Raw genomic sequence first — 24,022 nt, 5'->3', positions numbered from 1 at the left:
GAGTGGTCAGCATTTTATGGGCCCAGATCCATGGCGGGAGAGTCTGGAGGAACCGGGTCCATGACTCCAAGCTGGATCGGGCCAAGAGATTGTGATATGATATGATATCGAGCGTTTAACCTCCCCGATCGAGTGCAGTTACAATCGTCTTGTGGATTTCAGCTTGTGGTTGATGATGTGAACATTATTGTGAAGCAGTTTGTCTTCTGGTACGAGCGAGTCTGGTGTCAGATTGGCCTAGTCTACTCTAGGGAGGAAGACCAGAAGCCAAAGGCCCCGCGGGAGTTCCCGAGAAACTCACGGGATGACAGAAAGCGTCGAGTTGGGGGGGAACGGAGGAGGAGAGCGAATCACGGCGGCGCAGTCAGCCGCGGGTTCTCGGAGGGTTCCAGGCCATGCAGGCTGATGTCATGGCTGGCCGTCCAAGAGTTTCTAGCGCGAGATTGGCGCTGGCTGGGCGGGGGTTGCCAATTTTTGCATCGCAGCACCTGCCTTTTGCGAGTGATTGCTTTACTGCAATAATGCCGAGAAAGGCCCGCCAGGACAGATCCCGACCTCGGTGTCTGAGAGTACTCGATTGTGATACCATAATAATAATACTCAACTCTACCGTAGATATGGGAGAGTAGCATTATTGTCGTGTGGGCACCACAGATTTGCCGGTGTGGATGTCTCGGTATCGTGACTCTCTGGAGTAGCCGCACACACGTTTCTTTTTTACCTTTTTTTGACTTTTTTACTTTTTGTCATTTTCCAATTTTCATCCCAGCACGTTCCTCAACGGTCGTTGCAGGCAACAGGGATTATGGTTAGTCTCGATGCAATCCTCCAGGAATTTATTAGAATTAAATAAATTAAACATGGCCTTCCTTTCGATGTACAATCATATTGGGCCAGCGTCGCCAAAAAAAGATCCTTTCTGTCTCACTGTGCGAGGTTTTTTTTTTTTTTTTCCCTCTCTTCCTTTGACGACCCAAACAATCACTCCCAACGTCACCGGGGGCCCGCACCTGCATGGAGTAGGAAGGCGCGAGGGGAGCTGGTCTGCGGGTGGAATGACGGCATCCGCCCTCGACGTCATCGGCTGCTGGGATGGGCGGCGCCATGTGGGTGGCGGAGAACTTCCCTCCAGACGTCGACCCTCCGAGCGGTCTGTTTGCCCGTCACACACACATGGATGCGTTTGTTTAAATACACAATTCCATTCCCCCCTCCTTTTTCCCTCTCGTGGCCTTCGAAAACTGTCGAAACTAACAGACCAGCCAGCGGTGAACCAGCGACGATATCGGAAGCAGCAGTGTCCCGGACAAAGATTGGATTTTAGGTTTCTCTCGACGGACGCTCAACTTCAATAATCGTACCGCGTCTGGTTCGCTTCCCCACGCGCTGGGATCGTCAATGCTTGCTGTCGTACTCCGTAGAGGATTACTGACTGGCCAGTCGCCGGGACACTTGCGATCCAGCTCAACGGTGTCGACGGCGGCCTAGGCCAGGTTGGATTCCGCTGGTCATTGCAAATCAGTTACCTGACCACCGGATAACAGGCAGGGAGAACTCTGCTTTTTCTTTCCCAGTCCCACGAGGTCAGTCTAGCAACCGTCCCTACTCTATCTATGTATATCCATTCTTTTTTTTCGGGTTCAGACTCGGTCATCGGGGACTATGAAGCAGTGGATCCGGGCCAGCATGATCACCGCCGTCGAAGACTGTCAGATGGCCAGGGGGTGTCCCCTCGTCTGACATCGTAGATGCAACTGTCTGTTGCAATCTCTTTTTCTTTTTTTGAAAGGAGACGGACGCATCAGACAAGCTATTCACCCGGTCCGACTCAATACTAACTAGAAGCTAAAGATTCCGGCAACATCCCCGGTAGGAAAGCCGCAAGGTGAATACTTATTACTTAGTCCCAGAATGCAGAGAGACACATCCAAACATGCAAACCACACACTAGAGTATAGACTACATTACATGGTTAATAGCCGCCCCTCTTATGAGATCAGTCAGCAAAGCTCCCATTTCTAGCCGATTAATTAGTATTATGGACATTACCATTTAATCGGCTATCTTCCTGAAGAAAGAAAGTCATATTAGTACTGAGTTGCTGCTACTAGAGCTTCTTAGAACGGCCCGTGGATCCTCGAGAGAACCTTCAGGTACGCATGACGATGAAGAAACTCTCCTGTTCTTCTGGTTCAGCAGTCTCTCTGGTGACGCTAGAGCGCCTGAATCGGGTCTTTCAGGCGAACCAACCCACACGCCAACCGTCAACCCTGCCATCGCTTTTTCCTATCCCCGTTCATGATCACCGCCAACCGCCCCCCCCTTGCGAAACCCTCCTTCCCCACTAAGTCTAGAAGAATAGTCCACACTACTACTCCCGACATTTATCAAAACTGTGTTTGTCTGTGACAACCTACTACTGCTGCTCGATCCATCGGGCAATGTTGGTTAGACTTCTTCGTTGGCTTCGGTGATAATCGGCGTCGCAACGCGATCTATCTCCCTATTATTTTCTGCAGGCGTTGGAACTGCGTCAAAAAAAACGCAGAAACCGCAGACAAGAGAGGCAGAACCCACCCTGGGTCAACGCGCCAAAAGACTTTGTCCAGCTCCCGAAGAAGCGCGCAGGAAGAATCCAACCCCTCCATCCCTCACTCACCTTTGCAAACCCCCCTCAAGGTGCGACTAGTTGCCCTAGGTAGTATAACCGCGTAAAAAAACGGTCCGTCGTCGCCTATCCGTCGATAAGGAGCTAAAACGTCCAAGGTGGGATACTTACCCTTCTACCCCTCCTCTCCTTTGTCCATCATCCCCTCCCTGGCCAACCTTTGGGACTCAGTACACGAAGCGGTCCCCTGGCGCCGTGTTTCCATTCATCTGTGCTTTTCTTGTTCAACTGCGCATATTGTGTTCCTGTACGTCCTCCTTAGATATTCCCGATACCGCCTGAACGTGGGGTAGATGATCCCGTCCTCACCCCTCGTCATCAGTAGTGGGAATATCCTCTTTGCACCTTGACTAACACTGTGCCAGAGTGATTTTCGCTTGGGGACTCGCAGCTTAAAGATCGGTCAGCTATACTAGACGCATCGGGAAAACTTCTTGTCTTTCTTTGGTGAGAAAAACCGGATACTGCAGGTGAATCGCCCATATCTCATTAGTCGAAGTTGCCCTCAAGCAAAACACGCTCTGTGTCGCGTGGCTCGCAAGCAGCGGGCTCCTGGGTCTTTACCAAATTCAAGAGACTGTTGCAAGATCAAAAAAGTGCAGGAAGATTAGGAGCTTGCGTTGAGGCAACTATCAAAAGCGCGAAAACATGTTTCGATTCTACTCCGATCTTTATGCCAGCAGAGCTCTCGCCCAATGCTGTGTGGATAGCGTGCTGACCGGCTGAGGGTACAGGCACCACTGAAAGGAGCATCTTTATCTAGTCCATCGTGGTCATTTTACATTGGATTGCTTTGGCGAGTGGATCGGCTCCTGACATCGAGACTTTGATACCAACGCCACCGCCACTGCTGTTTCGGTGTCTACTTTTTGCATACGGACCCTACTATCACCAACTCCGTACATCATAGTCTATTCTATCCAGTCTTTACAGTTTCTGCCAGTGGTAGCAGGGAACTACTCCATCACAGCGAGAAGAAATCTACGACAAGTGCACTTTTCGTTCCAGATAGAACATAACCAGCCATGGCTCCTGCAGAAAAGAAGGCTGCTGAGAAGGTAAGCCGTCTCTCGATTTTTGCTGAACCGACGGGAAGCTAACTGAGCTACTGGTAGGTTGATGGAGGTCCTCCAGACCTGTCCAAATATGAAAACATCATCGATCCCTCCACTTTCGAACAGATCCTGGAGATGGACGATGACGACGAAAGGGAATTCAGCAAGGGCATTGTCTACGGCTTCTTCGAGCAAGCAGACAGCACTTTTGAGAAGATGGAAAAGGCCATGTTAGTTGTCACCCTCTCCCTCCCCTGTTTGCAAGGGAAAGCGCTGGGTCCTTTTCCCAGCCGACCCCACCAGGTGGCCAACACATACGTACCGGCTGTCACGTGATCATATTGTCCCGACAAACGAGCTCCGTGGAAGCCTTCTCGAAGGATGAGGATCCAGGGAACTCTGCGGCACCGAGATCTGACATGGACCGCGCTCGTGCTGACACCGCTACTTTTACAGATCAAGGAAGGATCTGCCCGAGCTCTCCCAGCTTGGTCACTTCCTGAAGGGCTCTTCTGCCACTCTGGGCTTGACCAAGGTGAAGGACGCTTGCGAGAAGATCCAGCACTACGGAGCACGCAAAGATGAGTCGGGTACCGTGGAGGAACCAGACGACAAGGTTTCCTTGGCCAACATCAAGGAGACTCTGACCGACGTCAAGAAGGACTACGACGAAGTAGCCGACATCCTCAAGAGATTCTACGGCGAGAAGCCCTCAACATCGTAAGCCCTCGACATGAACCCACGAGAGGCCGGGTGCAGAGCAATAATCCTCACTACGGAGACTGCACCGTGCAACAACTATATCGCCTTGACTCTTCCGGAACATTCCTCTTCGATCAGCGGTAATTCGAAAGCGAGAACCATCTGAGACGAGTCCTTTTCCTTTTCTTTTCCTTTTTATGGTTCTGGGACGTTTCCCCATGTTACGCGTGGCCTTTTCATGGTAATGTGCGGACGAGGACGAGATAGATGGCATCCAGCAAAGGCTTTTTTCTATTTTCCTCTCTTGACCCATCTCTTTTTGGCCGTCATTTTTCAAGGGTCCATGATGTTTATATTCCCTCCACTTTTGTCTTTTCTTTACAGTTCTTTCTTTTGACTTCATGCATATAAGTACCTATATCGCATTACCCACTCCAGAGATGAACCGTGGAGTAGGTTATGTGTTGGCTTCTGCAGACGGTTATAAAAAAAATCCCGAAAGCGAAATCACTGGACAAAAAGGTTGAGAAATCCCTAAAAAGTACATCGCTATGTTGTTGTTGCCATTGTCCTAGACGACTTGCTTTATCCCGATCGACGTGATAATGTGTGTGTATTATTCTCATTCCTTACATAACGAATATGCCTGCGAGCATCGTGGCGGTCGGCCAGAGCTCCGCATATAAGCAAGATGGCGGTGTTCAGTGTGGTACTAACATTCAAGTCAGTAGCAGCTTTGATGTTGGTTTTAGTCTCTCAAATGACCGCCAATTTGGAACTTGCAGTAGCTAGTAGTCTAATACATGCATTCTCCGCTATGAGATTCTAAACCAACCTAGCCTGTGATCAGAAAGGCAAGCGACAGCGAAAGGCGCCACGAATCCGGAATATGAATTGTCCGGATAACCAGTGAGCGTGTAACAAGCTTATCAGGCGGTCTTTTCCCTTATCGCTCCGTCTGTTGATATCGGGATTACAGGCTACTTCGAGATAGGTAGGTATTTTGCTTCGTCCATTGGAATTGGACGGGGTCATAGACATTTAAATAAGTTCTGTTCTCAGTCTTGTCGAGTTTGTTTTTTGAGTTACAAGTTATCACGATCCCCAAGACTGTCTCTATCTCCCCCGCATTGCAGCAACTTAGAAGGCTGTACTCGATTATAGACTTTCTATTAAGATACAGGGAATATAAACATTTGTTATACAACAATGTCCCGAACTATCAAGACAATTGACTTGTCTAATACGTCAAACGCATACTACGCACCCGCGACTATCTCAACAGGAGACCTAATCCACGTTGCCGGACAGCCAGGAAGCACCAAGAACGGGTTCGTCCCCGACGACTACGAGTCACAAATTCACCTAGCTCTTCTCAATCTCCGCAAAGTCATCCTCTCTGCCGGTGCATCAATTGAAAACATTGCCAAATTGACTCTACTGATCGTCAATTACGATGCCTCGAACCGCAAGCACGTCCGCCACGTGCAGCGTTTCCTCCGTGGCCACAGACCGGCCATCACGCTTATCCCGGTCTCCAAGTTGGCTGTTCCATCCTGGCTGTTCGAGATTGATGCCCTGATAGCCCTACCGAAGCAATCTTCTATCCCACCAGCGATAATACCTGCTACACAGCGGGCTGTTGATGTGGTCATCATCGGTGCCGGCCTCGCTGGCCTCTCAGCAGCTCACGACATCACCCGTGCAGGGCTCTCATGTATAGTGCTCGAGGCTCGCGATCGTGTTGGTGGAAAGACATGGAGCCAGTCGATAAATGGCAGTAATGCGGTGGTGGATGTGGGGGCCGCCTGGATCAATGATACTAACCAAAGCAGAGTGTATGCTTTGGCGAAGAGATATGGTGCTGAGTTGATTGAACAGAATACGCAGGGGAGTGTTGTCTTGGAGGATTTTGAGGGGAAGTGTTCTTCATTTCCGTATGGGGAGTTGCCTTATGTGGGATTTTCCCTTTCTTATAAGATCCTGAGGAGATATGCGTGGTATACTCGAGGAGAGCGCCATGTGCCTTCTTCTTGAGTGAAGATAATGATTGCGCGAAGCTAACGTTTTTCTCTTATATCAAGTTCGACGAACCAACCCGTCAGAAACTAGCTGAGATCCGCGACATGGTCGAAGCCGATTGCCAGGAAGTAGACACCTGGAAACCGCAAAACACAAGTCTTGATGCCCTCACGTTCGAGGCATACTTACGTTCTCGCGGTGCGGACGACATTGCCCTTGCTACTGCTGCCGTGTGGACGCGAGCCATGTTAGGACAAGAGCCAAGAGACATATCCGCTCTCTATTTCCTTAATTACTGCAAATCAGGCGGAGGCCTGCTTCAGATGCGCTCCGACAGAAAGCACGGTGGGCAGTATCTCCGTATTCGCCAAGGTACCCAGTTATTTGCCAAGGGTCTTGCTGGATCACTACCTGAGGGTGTGGTATGTCTTTCCAGTCCGGTCGAAGAGGTTATCCAACCCAACAAAGATTCAATCCAAGTTCAATCCACCAGCGGTGTCTACACTGCTCGAAAAGTCATCACGACCGTCCCTGGCCCTGTCCTCAAGACCATGGCTTTCACACCTCCATTACCAGTCACTAAGCGCGTTTACGTGGACTCCCTGAGTTACGGCTACTATACCAAGGCCATGATGGAATTCTCCTCTCCATTCTGGATTAAGAAAGGCTTCTGCGGCCTCGTCCAATCATTCACAGGCCCTGCAAGCGTAATACGCGATACCTCCAGCCTAGCAGATCAGAAATATATCCTCACCTGCTTCATGTGTGGTGAACCAGGCCACGTCTGGGCAGCACTATCCCCTCGTGATCGGGAGCTCAAGTTGCTCCATCAGCTGAAAAGCGTATTCGATTACAAAGTCGAAGAGGAGTTCGTCCAGATGCATACTTACGAATGGGCAAATGACGAATTCTCCGGCTGGGGATGTCCTTGCACTTCACTCGCGCCGGGGGTTCTGGATACCGTCGGCGGTGATGCGTTGAGAGAGCCCTTTGGGAATTTGTACTTTGCTGGGACCGAGACGGCGGGGGAGTGGAAGGGTTATATGGAAGGTGCGATTAGGAGTGGTGAGAGGGCGGCTGCTGAGGTGGTTGGGGGTCCACAAGGCGGTATTGTTTCGAAATTGTAGCTTGCTTGTTTTGTATAGAGGCGTGCTTTGAGAAGAGTCAATATGGAAGGTTTGGTGTTTTCAGTTATAAAACCTCTATCTATATATATCATCTATGATTATATTCTCAGCGACATCAGCAGCAGGTGATTTGGTATCCTGCTGCTCCTAAGGGCGATTCCTGTCGCACTGATCCCAGCCCTTTCCCCGCTGGTGATTATCGAGCCTGACTGCTCTCGTTTGTTCATGGGACGCTTAATGAGGATAGCCATTAGTTATGTACCTTGATGATGGCATAATAATTGGAAAGGGAAAAGAAAGCTATACGAAAAGTATAACGGGATAAAAATAAACTCACTCTCCCGCAATAATGAAAATGCTTACCAAACCAAGTACAGTACTTAAACACGTCAGGATCTAGGATCACAGAAACAAAGACTCTGAAGAAGCATGTAAAACGGGAATGAATTCTTGATTTTTTAGAGAACTAGAGGATACCGGAATCTATCAGCTATATAATTATGCCCATGGACTTCATCCTGATTTACCTGCTGGCTGGAGCACTGCCTCCACCGGTGATTTCGAGCATTTACTAATTCCGGCGTGTCTCTTGGTGGCTCAAGGTGGCTTCACATTGCTTATCCTACCTCTCTTTCAGCAGAGTCGTACAAGCCGTTTGCAGCTCGTCTCCGAAGAAGTAGTGAGCGTCGACAGAACATAACTCATGCCAGAGAACAAGGAAACCAAAAGGGACATGGCTAGGAAACAGCGGTGCTTACAGTTCGCAGTTGGAGTCCACTCCCAAACATCACCGTTTAATCGCATTAGACAGGGATGATAATGTCATTGACCTTATCCGAATTCTACCAATCGTCGAAAATCAATTAACCAGCCTATCTGAATACTTAGTCCGCATCAAAAGCAGAAACCTGTCGGCAGCAGCCACTAAAAGACAAATCATCTCCCGATTTCCACTATAAGTGACTACCGGATACGTGAATGATATACATAGATGAATTCTACAACTAGTAAGGAAGATAAACGAGAATGGAAGGACTATTCCCATACTCTATCTAGTTCGGTGAATCTGGGCCTGCGCTGCGTGCGGGGTTATATGGATTATTCAATGAACTGTGATGACTCTCTCTCGTTTACTTACTTATAGGATCGAGTAGGCTGGACTTCTTCTTCTGCGCATCGGACTTGGCTATGCACTCTGCTCTCTATACGTGTGTATAACTATGGGAGAGACACACATGCTTATCTTTCATAAAGTATATGCTTATACAGACCTCAAATTTGGTCAGTTCCTCGAAGGTTCTCTGTACGATTAGTCGCCGTACATCCAGCGATATAGCTGATATTATACTGAAATCTCGCGGGTTTTGATCCGACGAACAAGATATATTCGACGCTGAGAGGTTTTTTCTTCAATTCTTGTCTTGAACATAAACTCGCCACCCCAAACGGCCGCTATACGAAGATTCTGAGTTGACGTTCTGCAGTCGGCCCGCCCCCTACTCCCACTGGCCGTATCCGTTCTCCCCCCGCGGGTAGCCCCCAGGGTAAGTGTTCCTATCTCATGATTTGTCCATGGCTAACTCAGTGAATGTAGCGCCCATCATGGTGCCCTCCGAGTCCGGTTCTGATGGCGAAGTCTCCGAGCTACTCCAAGCTCGTGATGCGCGCCCACTGATCCTCAATGTTCAACCGATACCATTGCTGACTACCTGTCTGACTTCAGCGCGATCCCTGATGGGTCTTACGTGTGCTCTCCTTCCCAGAATCGTGGTATGCTTGCTTCAGTGAGGATCCCGGTTTGGGGTGAAATCTTCGTTGATCTTTTATGAAACATACCTATAACTGCAGCCCATATGTATATTCTCATATAAACATGACCTAGGGATAAGTCCTATCAGTTTCGAATTGAATACGCGAATCCTATATATATGGTCTAGTCTTTATCTGTCTCCAACTTATCTGCGAAGGACTGACTTGCATTCAAGTCCTGGACGACTTCGATTTCAACTTCATCTTCAACCTGGCACACGACGATATATAGTTAACTGGTCAAGTGCGAAAAGCGCATCCTTGAGGATGATGATGATAATAAGCTATCCTGAGTTTGTATCGGATATCTGCAGAATTTAGTCAACGATATCCCTGTGAAGCCTTATACCTTTTACAACAAGGACCTTCCTCTCCCAGAGCAGTCGAAAGGCTCATTATGGGACTCAGAGCAATGAGAGAAACAAGGCTTTTAGAATTCTGCCGATATCACGAGCAGGTCATTTTGGACGGCTTGGGACTGGTTCCAGGATTTGAACGTTCAAAACTTCCTACTTTTATATATGATCTGATGAAAGAGATAGGAGGGTATAAGGGATGGATTAAGACGGAAGCGCCAGAACAAGTCCTGATATTCAAATGATGCAACGATCTGAAATCTGGCTCTCAAGTCACAGAAGAGCAATTCATGTTGTTCCGGATTCTATTCCCCTTAGTTAAACGGAGCTGCGATCCTAACGTCTTTGGACTGTCCGTTGAATATCAACACGCCGGTATTCTTCGTGCGAATGTGAGGCGCAGCTCCCTCAGTGTACTCACTGCCGTCGTGGCCTCAGCCCCTTCGATGAGTGCGTTGCCTTAGGTGACGTCGCCGATGTGCGAACTGCACCTGGACGGGAGACAGACAGCGTTGCAGTATTAGTGAGTATCATCTTTCCTTTTCGGTCGACCCGATCAGTTCTAACGATCATAGGAACTGTCGTTGGCACGCCTCCTTTTCGGGCCGAGATGTTGACGATGTCTTCAGCGGCGACGATGAAGGTCATGAGGACGTCGAGGTCATCGAAATCGTCCCGCCCTCTCGTTCCAACGCGCCTGAGGTCGAATCCGAACGTGAGGACCCCTCGATCACCTCCTCGCGTCACGTCCGTTATCCCTCGGATGATACCGAACTCGATCGTCTCCTGGCTTTACAGAATTCCAAGATTACCTGCAGAGGATTGCTGCTAGGTCCCAATTCGGCCATTCTTCACCAAATAGAACCAAAACACTTTGTGATTCAATCGAGGCGAAGAAACGTCGAATCTATCATTTTCAGCTGGCTTCCCCTTTCTAATTATATATCTGCTATGTCACGGAAGCCCTCTATTCCAGAGAGGTACTCTGTAATAATATCCGAAAACGCCAAAAGAGACTTCAAAGCAAGCAGCGGGATTTCAGCCAACTTTTGCTTTTTTTCGCCTATCTATTGCATCGGACCTTGAGATGCAAGTCCGAATGGCAACAAGTATCGGAACAGCTCTCCTTGTCCAAGAATGCGAAATCTGGACCAAAAGTGACCCAGGTTTCGCGTATAGGTGATAATCTGATCGCTACTGCAGCCAAACTATTCTTGGATTACTTTATTAATAAGACCCATTTATGGAAACAACCAGAGGGACCTGGGTTGTATCTTTCTTCTAGCACTTGTATGTCCTTATACTTGCTCAATATCCTAGAGTTGTGATCGATACCTACTTCAAAGATGCGATTCTCGATCACAACCTGCTAGTTTCCTGATCGCAACACATACTACAACGAGCTTTACGCCTGTTCTGACGAAGGCGACATGCAAGGTCGATTCAACAACAGCGTCAGCAAGATACTGGCGGCCATTTTTCAATCAAAAGGCATTATGTGCGAGTGTCTGAATTGGATAAAATAAAACTATATCAGCTAGAGATCGACCATTTGTGGAAATATATGTTATCCTTTATGATGAAGGCCATTGATGTGCTGATTACAAGTGAGCTGCTTCGTGCTGCTGCACGCGAACGTGCTCTTCTGAGACTTCGTTGTCCGATATACTTACCTCGTATCAAGCTCAACTCGAATCCTTACACTAAAAATCTTATTTAATTTTCTGCGAACAGAACACTTGGGTTAATAAAAGATAATGATGAAAACTGGACACTGCGGAAGCAGAAGGCCCACATCTATCAAAAACAGATCGACCGTAGTGTTGTCTTAAACCCACATCCTCATTCTCCTCCCGTCTTTCCACTCCCTCTACTTTCGATTGATCTCTTGCATCAGACATCTCCCTTCTCTCATTTGCGCTCTATGGTCTCAGCTCCTGACATTAAATCACCCTAATATTCCTATAAACCCGCGGTCTATACCCCAATTCGTGACAGACTCGCGAATTGTTCGCCTTTTGCGCGATATGGCTTCAATAGTGACTCAGGAGGCTGTATCTGGGGTACAGTCATTTATTAGGTATGCTTTAACACTCCGATGGGTAGGTAGCTCACAGGCTCTATGGTTACTAACTTGCGTTTTCTTCTAGCATCGTTGCTGATATCGACTATAGGATCTGATGGGAAGGAGCTTATATTCACTTACCCGAATCGACCATCAAGGCGCTTCTTGTATTTCAGATTCATCGTTACATACCTGCATGCAAAGAACTCAGGCAACAGGGTAGGTATTCATACAAAGAGTTGAGGACAGAACTCGCTTCTAGGCAAGCCCTAGACCTTACCTGCGATATTCTTTCTACTCTGATTTTCTCTCGCTAGAAATATTTGCGGTTGCGAATTGTCGTCTTCCCTCCTTGACGACACGATGTTCAAGAGTGCCGACATGGAAGACAACCACGACGATGATATTAATACCATAATCTCACTAGACTCTCAGGACACTTGATCGAGAGGCTATAATGAAGAGCACAACCAAATAGAGAATGACAAAGACCTGAACTCCACTGAGCAAAGCAATAAAAGCGATTCCTAAACCGAGACTGATTCAACTTCCAAAGCTTTGACCTCTTCGCTTTGCGCTCGGACCTGCGTTCGTCAGGAAAGATGCATATCCGCTTAGGTACAGTACTTGTTTGGATCCAAGCTCTCGAGTCACGATACACAGACTTCACCGATGCAGAGGGCCGATAAGGGGTAGGGATCTCATGTCCGTAGCCGCTTCCGCCGTGATCCTGCAGGAAAACTAAACAAAGATGTCTGTACGAGTATGATAGGTTAGTTGCATTTTTATTTTGTCTCTAGGGCTATAGATACAGTAATGAAGTTGTAAACATAACCGAGTAGTCTAACTGAAATCGTATATTCTGTGATATGCCGCTATGTATCCGCGTGAGGTAGATACGACGATTCGGTAACTATCCTCTGTGATAGAGCCAAAGCGACACATACCAGGATGGTCCCAGAACAATTTGGCTACGTGCATACTTCCATACATTGTAATTTAGCCGGCCAAATCGTATCCCTGAGAATATATGGAGATCTCCTATGTAGCGATGTATTGACTGACTATTTCTGCGGATCGAACGCCCTCTTGTCCTTGGAGTATATATGACAGATCACATTGATTTCCCAGCCGAGAGGATTTTTTACCATGCATCTCATCACACAGGCGATCATTATCAGACGATATGGTCCTTCAGAAATGGAATTGTCCTAGTACTGTAATGTAGTGGGGTTAAGTTTGCTACGGCGGATCCCAGAAGACTACAACGTAGGGACTGCTGATGTATCTAATCTCAAATCAGATAACCAATACCTACCCGGGAGTGATTTCCTGGTGGTTTGGAAGACTATCTTCGAGCCTCACGGGATAGTGGACTTACTTCCAGGGCTGTGAAATGGTGCAGGTTGGTGCCATCTTATATTCTTCGACGGATTGTAGAAGCTCGACATGTGGTAATACGACGGAAGTCTTACAAGATGCAATTGAATACTATGCGATAGAATTGTACCATATCTTCATTGCCATAGCTTCTAAGCTAAGAATGCATGAGATGCATACTCAGCATAGTATGTACAGCTGAAGAAACTTCCACCAAGTGATCATACGAGTCATTCTCCCTTCTTCAGAGGTAATTTGAACCTCGCTAACATATCTTCCAATTAGACCAAAACCCGAACTCCCAAAAATTCCCTCGAAACCAGATTCCGTCATCCTAGATAAACAGATCAAATGTAAAACATTGCATTCTTCACATTGTCATGAACTTGCACCATGCTAGGATCCACATCTGCGGCAGCCACACTGCCAGCAACACTCCCTGCAGGAGTCTCCGCTGGAGACGGGTTGTATACCCCGCTAAGATAGCATCGTGCGCGTTCGCAGGCCAGATCAGCATAGTATGCCGGCGGACAAATGCTCACGGCTTTGGTGGCACGGCCATAGAGATAGCAGAGATTGTGAGTGAGGTTTTCTAGAACATCCGCGGCATTAGCGAATGGGGGAGACACTTTCGTGCGCTGGAATATCTCGTCGTGGACGATATAATAATGGGCTGGCCGGGCAGTCCCTTGAATCGCACTGTGTGCCTGCAGGAAGAAATCCCAGTTGCGCGCCTCTGTAACACCGCGGTCAACGACCGTGCCGTTTTGCGGGTTTGATGATCGATCTGCGTTTTGTACAGTGGTAGGGTAAAACCGGGTATTATGACGCTTGCCCACGATCACGATGGTGATATGCGGGAGACCTTTCTTGGTATCTGAGGCTGGATACATCTCCTTGCACGCCTTTCGCAGTAAGGGAAGCTCCTCGTTAAGGACAAGCTGGTATTGACCTTCTGAGACTCCATCACGATACATCAATATGTTCTCGGGATAGGTGTTTTTGTTATGTTTAGTCCAGAGACGGAGACGGCTCTTGAACAACTCGTCCAGACCTCCGATCATCTCTTGCCGGGCCTGAGGCTGAATTCGTAATGCAGCTGGCCATTGCCCCATCCGGTGGTCGACTGAAGCTACGACACTGGCTACGCTGGGTGCGTTCCCTGCAGAGCCCGGAGAAGGATGGGTGACGTCTGCGCCAACAACCATAGTACGGCCCTGGGCAAGGAGCCCGAGCTTGGAGTTATCCAGGAGATGGTTGCTGCCACCTAGCTTGAGGTTGAACTTGAGGGCTACATTGGCGAAGTATGGGGTCGAATTCTCGGCGAATTTGCTGGCGATCACGCAGACATTCAGTAAACCTTCTTTCACGTCGCACGCATATTTAACGCGGTTGTAGACGGCAGCTGTAGTATCAGGTAGGATCACCAAAAGCATCTTGGGGGGCGCCCGGATTTTGCTTCGTGCAAATAGACCGATAGCGTTATCGATCGTGGCTTGTGGGTTATCCGGGTCGACCGTGATATCCATTCCCTGAACTGCCATCCCTGTGACTACCCCAGATTTTTGCAATATCTTTGTAAATTCCTCAAAGGTCTTCTGAAACTCAGCTACACTCTTCCATGGGCTCTCGGTGGCATCTGGAAAGGAGATGCGCAGATATGTCCAGGAGGTGAGAGTGGATTTGGTTGCGAACTGCACTTCAGACATATTCCAGCTACCAGACCTGGTCGAAATGCTTTTGTTTCCATAGCGGACATCGGGACTATTCAACACGCGGCCTGGAACGGTAATCAAGATGGGATTCACATTGACACCGAAAGCGTTCTTCACAGTCAGCACAATCACGGAATCATGGGGACTTGCACGTACCAAGGTTGGGTTAGCTGAATTGAATCCCAACAAGCTCACACCAGAGGTGACGATAGATTGCGCATTGTCTACTGGTCTGCGTACTGCGAATCTGATCATATTCTGTGTCTGCCTCGAGGATAGCTTCGCGTTCGCCGCCTGTCCAGCACGCACTTCGCAGACTTCAGCTGGGAGATACGTCGGATTCTCTCGCGAGCCGACATTGACCACTGGTAGATCCGTGTGTCGAAGCTGAATATTGTAGCCTATGTTTATGAGCATACTGAAAAAGACATGGCGGTCTCCTCACTTACTGCGGCGGAAAAAGTCATAGACACTGATATAGCCTTCCTGGCTCGGGGGTTCAGGTCCAGCCTTGGGCGGATTCTTGCCTTTCTTCTTCCCTTTCCCACTAGGACCGGAGCTTGGTGATTGATTTTCGTCTCCAATGAAAAATTGCACCTCCTTAGGGCCAGCTCCAAAAGAAGGAACAATAGGGGGATGTGCTTGGTTCCGGCCGTCATCGCGCATTGCCAGGCCACAGATGACCTTTATCCGAGGGATGAGCTGGCCCGCCTTGTTCTTGCGGACAATGTGGGTGACATTGACGGAGAGTTTGTTTAGGAAACTCGCCAGCTTGACCTTGCTGGGGTTTGCGACCATGTAAGCCTGCATCAGTTGCTCGAGAGGACCTTCTTGGTAGAAGGCAGCATGCTTCACCTGCACGTTGACCAGGAGCCGTGCAGTTGCGGCTCGAACACTCATCAAGAATCCTCTGACAGCAATGAGACCCGCTCCAAGATCAAACTTCTCCTCTGTCGATCTGGCCAGTGGGTAATGCTTGCTGCTGCCAACAGAAGTGACATTTGGTGCGGCTCGTGCAGTGTGTCCTAGTACGATGTTCAACGCCTGGATGATCTCCTCCTTTGAATTCAGCACAGCGCTGACATTCGACGAGGATAGGTAATCAATGAGTTGAGCAACCGTCAACGTCCCAGTGGGCTGAACGCGCATGCGATACAATGGGGCATTGTCCGCTGCCTCGTCTTCGTCTTCACTGCGGTAACGGACCTGATAGCCATTATTGTCCAGGTCCAGCTTCTGTCGCGAGACAAGAGTAGACTTGAAGTCCGTGGCTATCTGACGGTCGTACTGCCCGAAATGCTCTTGGAGCAAGAGCTGGACAAGGCGCCGGAGCTTCTTCCCTGCGGGTTGGCGGCTACCTGCGTCGAGCACGATATCAACGCTATAACGATGTAGTATGAGATCGCCTTTAGGCATGAGGTGCAGATGGTTCGCCCACAACTCCACAGGCCGACCCTGGGTGCCATAACCGGGTCTCAGGGGCAGTTGAACTCTGAGGGCCTTGGGTTCCTGCTTGATGGCCTTCTCAGTCTGTGTTTCGACCTGCGCCGCTTTGGCATCAACCGGCACTGGAGCATTGGCACTACATAACTCAGATGTGAGATATATATAAAACAGAAAGAAGAATATATCAAAGTAGCTTACCTGTAAACTTCGACTGGTGCTCCACGGCCTCTACCACGTCCACCACGATCTCCTCCACGACCGCGACCTCCTCCTCGCCCTGAATGGATGGGTAGGTTGAAGTCCCCCCTGCCACCACCACGGCTCTGTCCGCGCCCGCCGCGCTTGGGGTTGCCAGACATATTATGTGATATGTGCAGTGGATAAACAGGTGAATATTCTCTGTAGTGGTAGAAGGTTGATGAGAGGAAAATGGATGAGACTGTGCTGGGAGACAGACAGAATATGAGCTGAGCTCTTTTGAGCTTCACGCATATGACAAAAAGATGACCCCGCACAAAGCCCGCTTTATTTAAGAGGAGAGAAAGAAGTGAAAGTCCCAGGCAAATCAGACTGGCAGTTTGCCCCTGTCAGACAAAGAAATATGCTGACGTAGCGTGATGTGAGTAAGCAATCAAAATCAGAATCCTAGCAAGTGAGATAAAGAAAGCTCACTGTTGCGTATGAGACACATTAGAGGAATGCCCAATTAGAGTATGGAAACAAACAACAGGAAATGGAGTGCGTGTTTCTGCGTGTTTGTGCTGGTTTGAGCTGGTTTGCTAGATGCATCCTACATTCTGCCAAATAATATTGATGAAGACCAGGCGACGCTAACTTACCTATTGTTTGATGAACTAGATGTAGCTCCTGACTGTCAGATTTCTCATCCATCGCTCACTTATCTCTCCCATCCAGTTTGTCTTTCCAAATCCTCTCTTTTTACCTGGCCTTCAATCAAATAGATCTCTCGACATACGCCTTGGAAAAGCTTACTTCTGGCTTGACGTAAATCCATACCATGTCCTAGCGGTTCGCATCGAGCAAAAGTCTAAACCCACCATCGAATTCAATAATTACCACTACATCCCCGCAAAACCAATTCAACCAGCCCCAGGCCGACAACCAATACCGCATCCTCGAACGGGTACTAGCATACCCGCTCCCTGTATCACCTATGCAGGGACACAAGAGCAGAGACTCGAGAACAGAACACAGACAACGATAGCATAAAAGATAACTATTACAGCCTCATTTACAACACTTCGATGCATCTATCCTCCTACCCGTGAGGGAACAGATCTCACGAACGCATTGATCTACCCGAGACTAGGAACTAGGCACATACCACCGACCAATCGATCACAGATGTATCAAACCCCATCCATCCCATCCGCAGATACAACAATTCGATACGTACCTTGATCTGTTTTTCTACATCTCTCTATTTCGACACCCTGCATAAAGAAAATAGAACGATGTACATGTACATGTTCATATTGCGCCGGCTAAACGCAGCTATCTACTGTATGTTGGTATGAAGACTGCTTTTTCCAGTGTGGGGCTACGATGGCTTTTGTTTGCTCCATACTACATACTACATACATGAACACGTTCCTGTAGAGCCCAGACCATCGCTACCTATACTTACCAAGGATAGGTAGGAAGAGCTAGGTAGACCAAGTAACTTGATGAACCCTTGTAACATTACTAGTCGAGTCTCAGTTACCAGGGATGCTTAATTTACCTGGGAGCAGCATGGCTGGCTTGTTTCTGTGTGCGATTGTCCGTACCTCTAGTATAAATGAAGAAGTCTCGGGCGTGACTCGATTTAATTTCTTTGCATCTTCTTTCTGTCCTTTTTTCTCTTGACTATAGTTCTTGAGAAGGTTTCTTTAGCTCTTCCTATCTTGATTCTCTCCGCTGTGGGCGAAGTTGTTTCTTCTCCACGGTGTAATTGCTTAGATCTTACTACACTACTCTTTTTTTAAATGGTTTTTTGAAGTGAATCGGAAAGAAGTTCAGAGAATCAAATAAACGCTTTCTACGAAGATGGCAGGAGCTGTTGGGCCTCGTGCTTCGAAGGAGGAATTCATGCATGCTCTAGGCCTTGATGCTAATAATCCTCAACATGAGTACTACTACAAAGCTATGAGGGTGAGTCTTTCAAGAAAATTCCCAAAACAAACTCCGCAAGAAATATGCAATGGCAGAGACAAAATGAAAAAGAAAAGAAGAGCATAAAAAAAAAAAAAAAAAAAAGAAACGAAACCGTCTAGGTGTGATTATGTTCGTGTGGTAACAAATTCACAAGGATGAGGCTATTGTGGTGTACAATCACATGAATCGCGATACCTCAGACCTGCTCGACAGTCTTCGCAACGACCCCTCGACGCGACCGCCCTTCTTCTGGCATCACATCCGACCTGAACGACAGCGATGGGGCATCATTGAAATCTGGAGGAATGCGGGACCGGTGACACGTCCGCTCTTCGATCGCGGTGCCACAAATGGCGAGTACGGCCCAAACTGGGTGACCGGGTGGTTGTTGTACAGTGTGTTCCGCTCGAGAGACGTTCGCAACAACCGTAACCGGCGTCGAGGCGATGACAGTAGCTCAGGTGGTATGCTGTATTATCGTCCTGTCTTTATTTTCATGATTCACAGAAGTGCTAATACCGACTGCGTTTGCAGCTCAGGGATCCGCAAAAAACGCCGCAAAGACAACAACAGCAGGAAACGTGCAACAGGTCAAAAAGGGATATTATGATCCTGTCAGAAACGGCACTCACTGACAGAACGGATGGGCGCTTCTGGACAACTAGGCAATAATGGCTGGAAAGGGACAAAAATATTTCTTTGGGGTTCCGGTTGTTTCACTCGTCTTCCTCGTCCTCCTTCGAGTTCGAGTCTCGGGACTTTCCGTTCTTTTGTTTTCTGTCCTGCTTCAATGCTCTGGTGACTCGTTCATCTCCTTCGTCTGCTTTTTCGTCCCAGTCCACGTCGTACTCGGCGGCGATGGACTTAATCTCCCTTCTTAATGAATTGGCCTCGTCAATGAGCGATTCCCACCGCTGTAGATCCACACCCTTCGTTTGGTATAAGGCTTGCTGGCGTTTATTGATAGTGAAATCAAGAGCAGATCGATAAGACACTTCTCGGTTGTGGTACAGGAACCAGAGGTAACCGCCCATTAGCGTAGACAAACTGACCAGATAGGTCACTGGTTCCATGGTGTCCCATCCCAGGTCCGTTTCGAAAGTCAACCGATAGACCAGGTACCACCAGAAGACGAGAACACCAAAACCACCCATCGCAACCCTCTGTGCCCCGCGATGGGCGAGCGCATCACACTCCTCTTTGATCACGGCCATACTCTTCAGCTCTTTCGACACTTTCCTTAGCCTCATCCTCAAATAGTAAGTCCGATCTTCAAACGAGGGCACTGCGACGGGTATTTCGCCAAGAGGCGATCCTTCAATAACCACGATGAATTCCTTCGCGCGGGCCGCGTCTCTGATAAAATCTCCAACCTCCGTGGAAGCCGACCAGCGGACGAACCGCTGAGTCTGGCCGCTTTCCGCCGGGTCTGGTCGTTCCAAGTATCTATGCGAATCTTCGATCGGACCACCCTTCTTGCGCGAGCGACGAGGCTGCGCCTCCTCTTGTTTTTGCTCTTCAACGTCCTTTTGATCCTTTGCAGGTCTCGGTTTCACTACATCGTCTTCTATCTCCATCGCCATGAAAGAGATCGATGGAGGCTTCACATTGCCATCGGCAGCCTTGACGGGAGGTATTTCTGCTTGGATGAGCCGTTCCAAGTAAGACAGGGGTTGTTGAGGATGCACCAGAAGAGCCAAGGGCTCGATATCTATGGATATAAATTAGCCTCTATATCCCAGGAGTTCGATAGGACTGTCCGTACCTTTCCGGTCATCGTTATGGTCGCGAGTCGTTACCGGTAGTATGAGTTTCAAGAGTCGCGAGGGGGTGGTTAGAAGCTTCCCTATGAGTTCCAATACATCAGCATCTATTCAGATGGGAAAATCCATTGTCATTGCGAGGATGCCATGTCTTACCCTTGGTCATTGCAGTAGCAGACCGCTGCTTGCGCACCGGAGACTCGCTCGAACCCTCTCGCTGCCACGGAGTCTCACGCTGTTTCTTCCTGATCTCTTCAATTGTCCTCAGATATTCCGGGTCATCGCTCTGGCTCTCCTTGTTTGCTGGTTCGGAGCCATATTGTCGAACATGTAGGAGATAGACACCACCGAGAACCACCGATTGTGGTCGATTCCATATTCGTGGAGCCGCCTCAATTGTTCTTGACGTAGGTCGAACACGGTATGTAGAGAAGGTCTTCGCGAGGGGGACGGTAGTAGTAGCAGCCGGTTTCCAAGCCGTTGTAACCTTGGGTGATGCGCAGCGTAGCGAAGGGCGAGCGACAGCTACTACTGCGCGGCCCGGAACGTAACTCATGGTTCGTGAGATACTTAAGTAGCCTAGCAGCGGGAAGCGTAGGGACAGGGTGCCTTGAAGCGCATGATAACCTGGATGGGGAACAGGATGTTTTTCTCTAGGGGATTTTTTTGAGTATACGGAGAAATTGCTTATAACTACGCTGTTCTCCCCAGCTTTGGGGCTGATCTTGTTAGATCCTGTACTGTCCTTGGATATTGTCAGGTACGCGGGCCGTCATCTACGTCATCACTGGTTCGGCCATGCAAACAATGCAAATTCGTCTATCTATTTCTGCCTCAGGCAACTATGACGTTTAAGGGACCTCCTGCTAGGAGTATAAAACGAACATACAGTAATTGTAAGCTTGATGGGCCGTAGATAGGGCAATTGACAGACGGTATTCTGAAGGCTATGGGAACTATCTATCTAGAGCTTATTGCAACCGTCAGAAGCGCTCCCGCGCAACTATGTGCAAGGACTGGCAACTTGATCCGATAATGCCACGAAAGAAGTGCACTGAAGATTATGAACTAGTATTCAATAGCTCATTGACGAAGATTCATGGTGACCAATCCAGTGAAATAGCACTGTCAAGTCGACGTCTCATTGAAGGCGGAGATAGTAACGCCTACCATAAGCCTCAGCAGGAAGAGAAATACCACAAGCTCCGCCCCTGAAATCAACAGCTGGCCTCCACGCGATTTCGAAGAGAAACGAACAATGTTGCGCTACGCACCATTGACATGACCCAGAGAGAGTTTGAAACCGCTGAGTTACCGGAAAAGAGATAAGAGAAAGAAAAAAAAAATCCGAGAGGAGCAGTACATTCTATCAGTCATTAGCCCGATCGTCGTTATCATCGCATCTGTCAGTGAGAAACATGTCGTTGCTCAGGCTGAATTTTCTTTCCATCTATAAGAACCAGAAAATATTCATGAAAGTCATAACGTCGTAATTTTTGTCCCCCTTTGTACACCCTGATCTCCTGAAAACCAAACTCGATGTCGTCCCTGTCCACGGGAAAATAAAATGGTAGCCGCAGGTGCTCGGCTTATAAGGCACGACCGCTGTAGGCGAGAGCCCTAGCCGGGCCAGATGTTCGACGATCGAAGCCAACCCGGCCTTCGTAGCTTTCTGGGCTGCTGCCACCGCTTCTGCTTCCTGCACTGGTCGATGTGTCTGTATCGTCATTGAAGCGGCCCCTCCGGCCGGTGCCTATGGCTACGGGAACGCCCTGCACCACTCCTCCATGGTCATGTCCAGCGGGATACATCCCGTCGTTGACCGAAAAGTTACGGCAAATAAGGTATGCACGCATCGCAGCATTCTCGCGAGCCAGAGTCTCCGACTCGCAGACTATGTCTGTCTGGTATTCGCGATTATTGACGCGCACAACGCATGTATATCCTGTGGGGCAGGAATAGGCTTCGTATAGAGGATCACCCCAACGGCGACGACGGCAAAGACCTGTACAAAATGGTTATTGGCTATGAAACACTAAACGTTTTCTAAAGATATCTGCTGCAGCTGAATCAGATCCAATGAGGGAGTCTGTCATAAGACTAGAGGGGAGTGGCTTGGGATTGGCCGATCTGGCATGTCGCCTTGCTGGGAAAGGGTAATATTGAATGGCCAGAGACCAAGTGTGTTTCATGGGCAGCTTAAGAAAATATCGTGCAATTGCAGTTGAAGATATAGCTCTCGCTATAATTTTTCCATGTAGATTAGGGGGTGCACGTGAATGGATGGTAACGTACTAGCCAAGTAAAGGATGTAATACATCTCAACGGCGCAATTGGATCCAGTGATATTCTTTTTCCTTCTTCTCCCAGTAGGGAAGCTGACGATATCGACGCAGGAGTCTGGAATGTCGGAGGCAATTGATTCCGTAAGAAGCTCCGTAATCACAAAATGCACATTGATGGCAATTGGAATATAGCTGCTGCTGCCAACCAGACCTTCTGGATACGGTCGTGGATCTTCAGAAATGAAGATGTCCAGGTAGTCCGGAGAGATCAGGAATTGAATTGAAGGACGACTTCTGGGTCAATTAAGAGAGGACAGCTGGTCCTCGGGGGAGAAACTGTACAAGTGGACGGCAGAGCCGGCGGCTGAAGCAAACGACGTGCCACTGTCGACAGCACAATGTGCTTGAATGCAACTGCAAATGAACAAGGTGGGGCTGAAAATAGACATGAGGACCGACGTCCCAGGTCGCTTTGGTGTTCTCCAGATTGGTCGCTACTCAGTGTGTAATAATGCGAGCTTTCATCTCCCTTCTGCCATTTCTGTTTCTCACCGTGATGTGCTGGCATGGCTCTTTACCAGTGATAGATTTCTTAAGATCGAGCGCTTCCCATTGACCTATCACCGTAGGATGCGCCGCCGATCTAGGAATCAGAGATTGGCTTCCAACCCTGAAAGAACGCGTTCAAACGCTGGGCCTAGTAAGGCCCACTGTCACTGCAGAACGGTGCCGATATCATTCGCTATCAAGGGGCTCGTCTTTCAACGGCAGAGCCATCGTGAGTCTCAACCCCGCAGCGCGTCAGAAACTACCGCCTCAAGTGGCGCGTCGAGCATTCTGGTAGCGCTGTCGATTTCCACTAAATGTACTTCATGATTGGGGAGATCTGGGAGTCGCGTTGCGCAGAACGTGCCCCCGTCTAAGCTGACGTCCGGACAGGGGAAAACAGTACCATCAGATTTCGGCCAAGCCAAGCATATTGTCAGTAGTCCTCCCTTAGTTGTCATGACGGGTTGTGACATTCGGCAGGGATCTCAAAAGGAAAGCTGACCGCTTTGTCGGGTCAAGGGCTGGACTCCGAGTTCTACTTACTGGGACTCGGGAGCTGCTGAACCTGAGAGAGAACGAGTGGAGAGCATCGCACAACGCTTCCTTTGCAGGCGATCCTCTGGCGGATCGTGATAGCGAGCAGACTTCTTCTCGCCGTGGGTACCGGCGTAGCGCCTCCAAACTGTGCTCTATCATTCGACGGACAAGCGTCGCCGCATCGGATGCACTGATGAGTTGGCAGTCTGCTGGGCGCTCCTCGCAGTGGGGAACACATGCGACGCGTTCCAGAAGAGGACGGGACATCTTGTAACCAGCGATTCCGGAGGGAGTGTGATGACCATCACGCACGATGGCACGTCCTCAGATGATGATTTATCCAAAAAGCATATTTCCTCTTCGTTCCTCAGGAGCCACAGAACTGC

At 48.8% G+C, this 24,022-nt stretch overlaps 6 protein-coding genes across 6 annotated transcripts; 3 read left to right on the top strand and 3 right to left on the bottom strand.

The window, feature by feature from the left end:
* The first annotated feature begins 3,557 nt into the window (after positions 1 to 3,557).
* C8Q69DRAFT_66885 (signal transduction histidine kinase) lies at positions 3,558 to 4,555 on the top strand. The gene is made up of 3 exons (XM_028633902.1): positions 3,558 to 3,726; positions 3,784 to 3,953; positions 4,180 to 4,555. Exons 1-3 carry the CDS (start codon positions 3,694 to 3,696, stop codon positions 4,445 to 4,447), a joined length of 471 nt encoding a protein of 156 aa, XP_028482960.1. The 5' UTR covers positions 3,558 to 3,693; the 3' UTR covers positions 4,448 to 4,555.
* A 1,042-nt stretch (positions 4,556 to 5,597) lies between these two features.
* On the top strand, positions 5,598 to 8,021 carry C8Q69DRAFT_475902 (hypothetical protein). The gene is made up of 3 exons (XM_028631224.1): positions 5,598 to 6,381; positions 6,510 to 7,807; positions 7,938 to 8,021. The coding sequence occupies exons 1-2, from the start codon at positions 5,635 to 5,637 to the stop codon at positions 7,572 to 7,574; spliced, it is 1,812 nt and encodes a 603-aa protein (XP_028482959.1). The 5' UTR covers positions 5,598 to 5,634; the 3' UTR covers positions 7,575 to 7,807; positions 7,938 to 8,021.
* Positions 8,022 to 13,298: 5,277 nt separating this feature from the next.
* C8Q69DRAFT_475891 (RNA interference and gene silencing protein) lies at positions 13,299 to 17,009 on the bottom strand. The gene is made up of 4 exons (XM_028631223.1): positions 16,544 to 17,009; positions 15,349 to 16,481; positions 15,056 to 15,300; positions 13,299 to 15,010 (listed from the first exon to the last, which is right to left on the bottom strand). Exons 1-4 carry the CDS (start codon positions 16,702 to 16,704, stop codon positions 13,532 to 13,534), a joined length of 3,018 nt encoding a protein of 1,005 aa, XP_028482958.1. The 5' UTR covers positions 16,705 to 17,009; the 3' UTR covers positions 13,299 to 13,531.
* Positions 17,010 to 18,130: 1,121 nt separating this feature from the next.
* Positions 18,131 to 19,178, top strand: C8Q69DRAFT_66776 (hypothetical protein). Its single transcript, XM_028633901.1, has 3 exons — positions 18,131 to 18,499; positions 18,657 to 18,966; positions 19,037 to 19,178. Exons 1-3 carry the CDS (start codon positions 18,395 to 18,397, stop codon positions 19,135 to 19,137), a joined length of 516 nt encoding a protein of 171 aa, XP_028482957.1. The 5' UTR covers positions 18,131 to 18,394; the 3' UTR covers positions 19,138 to 19,178.
* On the bottom strand, positions 19,166 to 20,979 carry C8Q69DRAFT_66769 (hypothetical protein). Its single transcript, XM_028633900.1, has 3 exons — positions 20,422 to 20,979; positions 20,268 to 20,348; positions 19,166 to 20,213 (listed from the first exon to the last, which is right to left on the bottom strand). The coding sequence occupies exons 1-3, from the start codon at positions 20,819 to 20,821 to the stop codon at positions 19,219 to 19,221; spliced, it is 1,476 nt and encodes a 491-aa protein (XP_028482956.1). The 5' UTR covers positions 20,822 to 20,979; the 3' UTR covers positions 19,166 to 19,218.
* Positions 20,980 to 21,667: 688 nt separating this feature from the next.
* C8Q69DRAFT_66721 (hypothetical protein) lies at positions 21,668 to 23,293 on the bottom strand. The gene is made up of 2 exons (XM_028633899.1): positions 23,103 to 23,293; positions 21,668 to 22,270 (listed from the first exon to the last, which is right to left on the bottom strand). The coding sequence occupies exons 1-2, from the start codon at positions 23,116 to 23,118 to the stop codon at positions 21,855 to 21,857; spliced, it is 432 nt and encodes a 143-aa protein (XP_028482955.1). The 5' UTR covers positions 23,119 to 23,293; the 3' UTR covers positions 21,668 to 21,854.
* Between the last annotated feature and the right edge of the window lie 729 nt (positions 23,294 to 24,022).

This window comes from Paecilomyces variotii (assembly GCF_004022145.1).
Source record: "Paecilomyces variotii strain CBS 101075 chromosome Unknown C8Q69scaffold_10, whole genome shotgun sequence".
Classification (NCBI taxonomy): domain Eukaryota; kingdom Fungi; phylum Ascomycota; class Eurotiomycetes; order Eurotiales; family Thermoascaceae; genus Paecilomyces; species Paecilomyces variotii.
This window is presented reverse-complemented; position numbering and strand designations above follow the sequence as displayed.

Coding starts and splice junctions, on each gene's coding strand:
- C8Q69DRAFT_66885 (XM_028633902.1), top strand. CDS start 3,694: ATGGCTCCTGCAGAAAAGAAGGCTGCTGAGAAG. Junction 3,727..3,783: donor AAAAGAAGGCTGCTGAGAAG/GTAAGCCGTCTC, acceptor AGCTACTGGTAG/GTTGATGGAGGTCCTCCAGA. Junction 3,954..4,179: donor GAGAAGATGGAAAAGGCCAT/GTTAGTTGTCAC, acceptor CTACTTTTACAG/ATCAAGGAAGGATCTGCCCG.
- C8Q69DRAFT_66769 (XM_028633900.1), bottom strand. CDS start 20,821: ATGAGTTACGTTCCGGGCCGCGCAGTAGTAGCTGTCGCTCGCCCTTCG. Junction 20,349..20,421: donor TGCTACTGCAATGACCAAGG/GTAAGACATGGC, acceptor TGGAACTCATAG/GGAAGCTTCTAACCACCCCC. Junction 20,214..20,267: donor CCATAACGATGACCGGAAAG/GTACGGACAGTC, acceptor TTATATCCATAG/ATATCGAGCCCTTGGCTCTT.
- C8Q69DRAFT_475891 (XM_028631223.1), bottom strand. CDS start 16,704: ATGTCTGGCAACCCCAAGCGCGGCGGGCGCGGACAGAGCCGTGGTGGT. Junction 15,301..15,348: donor CTATGACTTTTTCCGCCGCA/GTAAGTGAGGAG, acceptor TCATAAACATAG/GCTACAATATTCAGCTTCGA. Junction 15,011..15,055: donor ATTCAGCTAACCCAACCTTG/GTACGTGCAAGT, acceptor CTGACTGTGAAG/AACGCTTTCGGTGTCAATGT.
- C8Q69DRAFT_475902 (XM_028631224.1), top strand. CDS start 5,635: ATGTCCCGAACTATCAAGACAATTGACTTGTCTAATACGTCAAACGCA. Junction 6,382..6,509: donor CGTATGGGGAGTTGCCTTAT/GTGGGATTTTCC, acceptor TCTTATATCAAG/TTCGACGAACCAACCCGTCA.
- C8Q69DRAFT_66776 (XM_028633901.1), top strand. CDS start 18,395: ATGGCAGGAGCTGTTGGGCCTCGTGCTTCGAAGGAGGAATTCATGCAT. Junction 18,500..18,656: donor ACTACTACAAAGCTATGAGG/GTGAGTCTTTCA, acceptor CAAATTCACAAG/GATGAGGCTATTGTGGTGTA. Junction 18,967..19,036: donor CGATGACAGTAGCTCAGGTG/GTATGCTGTATT, acceptor CTGCGTTTGCAG/CTCAGGGATCCGCAAAAAAC.